At 48.8% G+C, this 6,193-nt stretch overlaps 1 protein-coding gene across 10 annotated transcripts in view; it reads right to left on the bottom strand.

Annotated features, from left to right (window-relative positions):
• The window catches only part of Pphln1 (periphilin 1), a 306,142-nt gene that overhangs the window by 109,431 nt on the left and 190,518 nt on the right, over nucleotides 1-6,193 (bottom strand). For all 10 annotated transcript variants that reach the window (XM_023723545.1, XM_023723541.1, XM_023723542.1 and 7 more), the window contains one exon: nucleotides 5,657-5,748. In XM_023723545.1, the coding sequence (XP_023579313.1) occupies nucleotides 5,657-5,728 (72 nt within the window). In that variant the 5' untranslated portion in view covers nucleotides 5,729-5,748. The remainder of the gene's footprint in view (nucleotides 1-5,656; nucleotides 5,749-6,193) is intronic.

Here is a 6,193-nt window from a genome sequence, read left to right as displayed (position 1 = left end):
AGCAGCAGCAGCAGCAGCAGCAAAGCTGGGCCGGCCAAATAGCTCCGCAAATTAAAGCGCCCGCTTAGGCAGATACAGAAGCCCAGGTTGATTGGTGTGGCATGACAGCCCCAACCCCAGGGTGTGCTGAGATGGTGATTAAGACTTGGAATGGTGGCGGTCGCCTGTAATCCCAGCTCTTTTGAGAGGCTGACACAGGCAGATCACTTGAGTCCAAGTCCAATCTACGTAGTGAGACCCTGTAGACACTTTTAGACCCTTACTAAAAAAAAAAAAAGTTGAATTCTCAACATAGACCTGCAAATCATGGAGAGCTTGCAGTGAAGTATTTCAAGCTCTAAAACCAAACCAAAACAAAACAAAAAACCCCAACCCAGACTGACCTACTCTACAACACTGTCCTTTAAAAGTGATGAAGAAATAAGATACTTCCACGACACCTAAGGAAACTGATGAATACCAAACTTTCACTCAAAAATGTTCTGAAGATTTTAGACATAACAAGAATTCTAACTCCATGAATCCCAACAGAAGGAATCCACCAGGCAAGGCAAGCAATTAAACAGATGGGGACAAAAGGGAGCAACAAGAGGAAAATATCAGAAGGATATCAATACCTATGGGTTGTAACCACCAACATTACTGCTCTCAATTCAGCAAACAAAAGAAAGAGAGGCAGAAGGGCCAGCCTGAGAGCTCAGCTGACTGAAGCGCCAGGAGCTCGATACCCAGCAAGCCCTGCCAGCCCCACCCCCAGGGCACCATGAGACAGCAACTGAGACTGCGTGGTGGCACACGCCTGTAACCCCAGCGCTTGGAGGCTGCGAACAGGAGAATCACTACAAGTCCCATCTGTATAGTGAGACCCTGAATGGATGGAGGCTTTTAGAGAGAAAAATACAAACCACCTGTTAAGGAAAGTCCATCAGCAGCAAAGCTGAGGGCCAGCCACAGCTGAAGGAAGGAAGGAAGGAAGGAAGGAAGGAAGGAAGGAAGGAAGGAAGGAGAAAAGAAAGAGTAAGGGGGCTGGGGAGATGGCTCAGTGGAATAAGCACTTTCCGGGAAAGTGCAAGGGCCTGAGTTCAATCCCCAGTTCTTAAAAAAAAAAAAAAAAGAGTGGCAGAATGGATTAAGAACCAGCAGTGCACTGCACGCACAAGTAAGGGCCACACAGGTTCTACAGGTTACCTGCAGCCACTCTGTGAGGCCTCATTTCCATCCTGTAATGTATACACTTACCAGCAGACTCTGTCCAACACACTCAGAATGAGATTGCCAAAATGCAAATGCATTCAAATGAGTGTCCACTTCGCCCACACCTTTCTGAAACCAGGAGCTCACAGCTGCTTTTATGAATGAAGTTATACTGGCATAAGAGGACCTTCTCAACAGCCCCCTTCATTCCAAAGTTCATGCCATCCACATCTAAAATGTCATCAAATACATATTCAAAAGAATTAAGGCAAAAAGTACATTATTTTTAAATATTCAGTAAAATTACTTTAGTTGGAGAACGGGACTTACATATACAAAATGAAATAGACTGTCATACTCCCCCACCCCTGGAAATAATGTGATAGTTGTCCATGTTTTAAAGGATCAGATGAAGTTTTACATTTAGAAGAAAAAATGCTGTGCTGCTGAAATGACATTTTTATAGAATATGTAAATCATATATATTCTGACAAATTTCAACAAGATAAGCACACTATACAATTATTCTCATCACAAAATTGAAGACTCTGAAGAGCACAAAATCCTTGTACTTTCTCCGATAATTCCCACAAACAACCCCTTTCCTAGCAACTTCTGTGTCTTTTCTCTCTGCTTCTCCTTTATCCACTTAATCATTTACTGAGAGGTTGGTGCCCGAGCAGGATGCAAGGCGCCATCCCCGTGGCAAGGCCTGCGAGTCCCAGAGTGGGCCAATGGGTGTCAGGGCAACCCCCGGGGCCAGGTGGATCTGGACTTGGGGTCCGAGGTTCTGGCGCAGAGGCAGCCTTTGGGGCACAGTGACAGGAGGATGTTGGCGTTGAACTGGAGGTTACCGCAGTCATCATGGAGCTGCTCCAAGTTTTGCAGGTGTGGGGCGACGATGTCCTGGATGCATGTGGCCGTGGAGGGCCACCCACGCACGCTCCTGGGTCAGCTTCCCGGGATGGGAGGCTCAGTATGAGCGAGGAAATCCCAAACCAACCATAGGCTGGGAGCGCTGCGCAGATGGAGTCCCCTGATGCCTGACAGCAGCCCTGCGGCACGGCCCACTGAGCAGTGGTGGGGGCCCTTGCCAGCGGCTCTTACCACGCAGAGCCCTAGCAGCAGGAACAGAGCCAGGGCAACCGCCACCAGCTTCGTGCACCAGGCCCCTGGGAGGCAAGGCGGTGTCCTGCGTCCTAGAGCTTTCCGTATCAGCAGACACACAGGATGTGCTGTTGTGCCAGAGCTGTTTCGGGCTCCTGGCTGAGACACGCACCTGCACTGTGACACTGCTCGGCAGCACACGTACTGTCCTTCCTGCGTACTGGAATAATTCATCTACCTTGCTATTGCGCATTCAGGCTGCTTCCAGTTTAAAGCTCTCACAAATAATGCTGCTGTTATTGACACAATACGGTTTTTAAATAAAATTGATAATCTCCACTTTGTAAGCACAGGGTTTCCATTTCCAGGGTTTTGCTTCTGTTTCACACAGCCTCCTAGATAGTTCAGGCTGGCATGGCACTCAATACCTCAGGCTGACTCTGAACAAGTGGGAGGAATCCTTCTGCCTCAGACACCCAAATGCTGGGATGACAGGCAGGCACCACCATGCCCCACTCTACAAACAAAGGTTTTTAAATTCTGAATAACACATATTTTTATTAAATCTCAGGTCAAAAATTATAACTCTACATTTTTTATAATGTGAAATACTTTAACCCAAGGATTCAATGACTCTCTTTAAATCAAATGTGAATGTAAAATTATTTTTAAATAGAGATACCAAAGACCACAACAGCCAAATATAAGACTGAGTTGTGAACAAAAATTGCACTACCTTTGGGCCGGGGAGATAGCTCAGTAGAATAAGCGCTTGCCTGGCAAGCACAGGGTCCTGAGTTCAATCCCCGGTACCGCAAATAAAAAAAGACTACCTTCAGATGATGTTACAGCAAGCTATTATAAGTGGTCTCAAACAACACTGCTAGTTTAACATCTGCAGCAATCAAAGGCCCACCTGCTCTCTCTCTGTGATGACTCCCTCTGTCTGGCTCTCCACTTGTCCCAGAGGTCCCCACGGTACAGACTAGCTCCCAGAGGCTGCTGGAGAACGCCTAAGCATCGGTCCTATCCCTATGTCACCCATGCACATGAGGACTGGGGCTCACATGTGTGGGAAAGCACTCCCAAGGGGCTGCTGAGGGGGGCTCAGGGCTGAGCACTGACTGAACACACTTAGGCCCTGAGTTCAATCCTCAGCACCAAAAAAGTAGAAAACAGAAAAGAAGTGCCTGGGCAGTATTAATGAATAGCTAACATTGAGGGTCTCGCATGCAATCATTAAGTGGAAATTCATCCTTAAATTTTCTTCCTGTTCATTTCAGTATTGCTCACCCCCCCACCACCACCACCACACAAGCATCTCCTCAAGCAGGACTTTTCTGTCCTGTAAACCCCATGCTCTTGAAACGGCAACTGCCTATCTTCATCACTCCCTAAGCCTCCTGGCCCCTCAGCCCCTCTCCCACCTTATCCCCACCCCCACCCACCCTGTATGTGTGTGTGCCGGTACCAACAGACTGAAGCCTCGTTTAGCCTGTTACTGAACAAGCCCAGTCCCTTCAAACTCTGAGGCCACCCTCGTGAGTCACGAGGCTGGCCTCACCCTGAGGTATCCCCAAGGTCATAGGCAGGTACCAGCCCAGCCTCACTCACTTTCTCCGCAACCCTGTCCTCCCTGAGCCTGCCTCACAGGGCACATGGTCTCAGTGACTCCGAGTCCAGCTAAGTCCAGGTCCTCATGTTAAACACAGTCACCCGCCTTCCCTTCCCACACCAGCTCACTCAGGTCACTCAGTTCACGGCGGACACGTGGGTGCCACATGATGAGGTAAGCAAGTAGAAAATTCTTCATGTAGCTTTGAAATGCACTACTTAAAGTATAGGGCTGGCCACACAGTTCAGCGGACTAAAGCGCCCACTTAGGCAGAGTGCAGGGGCCAAGGCTAGGCCCCCAGCGTGCCGGTCTGGCTCCGACCCAGGACACGCTGAGACAACAGTTAAGACCGGGCATGCTGGCATAAGCCTGTAACTCCAGCACTTGGGAAGCTGAAAACGGGAGGATTACTATAAGTTCAATCCGTGTAGTGAGACCTGTAGACCTGTAGGCCCTGTACTTAAAAAAAAAAAAAAAAAAAAAAGTTTAAAAAGTGTAATTTCTTTACACCCTTGATTTACTTCCACATCACATTTACCCCGCTCTGGGAAAATTAAGTTTATCAAGTCAAAAACATCAAAACATTTGAGTTTCTGACCATAAGCATGACATCTATATGTCAACTAGAAAAAAGTGACATGCAGTAATAAGTAACCCTGCCCATCCTGAAATATAAACCTATTTTTCCATCTGCAATGGCCTTGGATCAACCCAATGTAAGCTATAATCTAAGGCGGTGATGACCCTGAAAAACACACTGTGCACGTGAGCAAGCTGTGTGCACCAGGAGTATCCTGTGCATGGAAAACACTCCCTTCTGCGGAAGCAAGCATTTACATCCTCTGATGCTGCAAAACCGGCTCTTGATAGTTCCACACAGCATCACTATAACCCAAATGGCCTCGTGCTTAGAAGGCATCAATGGCTACTGCGGCTTTTGTTGCAACAGGGCCTTGTTTCTTGGGCCACGTTGGCCTCCCCTCTCCATCCTCCCGCCTCGGTCTTTCCAGTGCTGTGATCACCAGGGTAGAGGCTGTGCTGACCCTTCCCCGAACAACCTCCACAGAGGACACTAGAATGCGTGTGTGTGTGTGCACGTGAGTGTTCCTACTGCACTCATTTAATAAATGCAGGGCTCCTGCTGAATCCCAGACAGAGCACTGGGAACACTGAGCAAAGCAGCAAGCTCCCTGCACGAAGGCCTAGCTGCAAATTCCCATCTCCAGGGCCACTGAGCCAGCAGGCGCCCAGACGGCAGGCGGCCTGCCTCAGCCCCCAGGCCTCGTCCCTAGCCGGGCCGCCCGAGCAAGGGAAGGCCTGCAGGAGCCCTCCCTTGTGACAGGAACACCTTTCTGCGCCAGGAAGCCAGTCACCCTCCTCTGAATGCACGCCTACTCTCGTCGTTTCACTTACCCAATCTGTAAACGTTAGTACGTGACAGAAACAACGCGTGCTCCAATACCTACTCGTGGCCAGTCTGGCCTTTACTAAACTAAAACTTTCTTCACAAGTTAAATTCAACATAAACCCTTCCTTCTGTAAGTTTAAATGATGTGCAGATTTTCTACACCAATAAAATGTCTTTTATTTTCTAACTTTTAAGAGATGAGCTTGGCCTATTTTTCCACCTCAAGTATGAATGAATGTCTAGTGCTTGAAGATGTTCCCAGGCCGAGCTGTGCTCTCCCCTGAGGACGTCCCCACGGGCTCTGCATGATTCTGCGTGCAGGAGGAACTTACAGCGGGATGACTCCGAGGAGGCGCTCGCTCTCGGGGAACTCTGTCATAGTCGTATCGGCCCTCAGACCACATCTCATTTCTTCTGTCAGCCACTAAGGGAAAAAAAAGAATCTGTGGTTTTTATGTCACTAGGAGATAACACAAAAGTGATTACTTTACATTACTAGTTTTCAATACAAATGTACGTGAAGTAGAAAAAAGAAAGTGACCAAAAAAGGAAAAGGTCATTGATTACAACAATGCTTCTTCCACATAAATTTGCTTTAAAAAAAGGGGGGGAAAAAAAGCCCTAGTGTCAGCCCACTCAGGGGTCCCGAGGTTAAAGAATGCACGTGTGGGAGACAGCGGCAGCACGGCAGGCAGCGTGGCGCGGGGCAGGGCGGACAGCAGAGTGGGTGCCCACGGGAAGAGCCGCCTGGGTGCTGCAGGATCGCACACAGGCTGTCACCTCATGGTCACACTCCTGCGGAGTGCGTAGCCAGCGCACGGGAGGTCACCTGGGCGTAGTCACAGCTACAGCGCTGTATCCCACTGTGC

The sequence above is a fragment of the Octodon degus genome, unplaced genomic scaffold (assembly GCF_000260255.1).
Source record: "Octodon degus isolate 3935 unplaced genomic scaffold, OctDeg1.0 scaffold00100, whole genome shotgun sequence".
Classification (NCBI taxonomy): Eukaryota; Metazoa; Chordata; class Mammalia; order Rodentia; family Octodontidae; genus Octodon; species Octodon degus.
The sequence above is the reverse complement of the archived record's forward strand: the minus strand, read 5'-3'. Positions and strand labels throughout refer to the sequence as shown.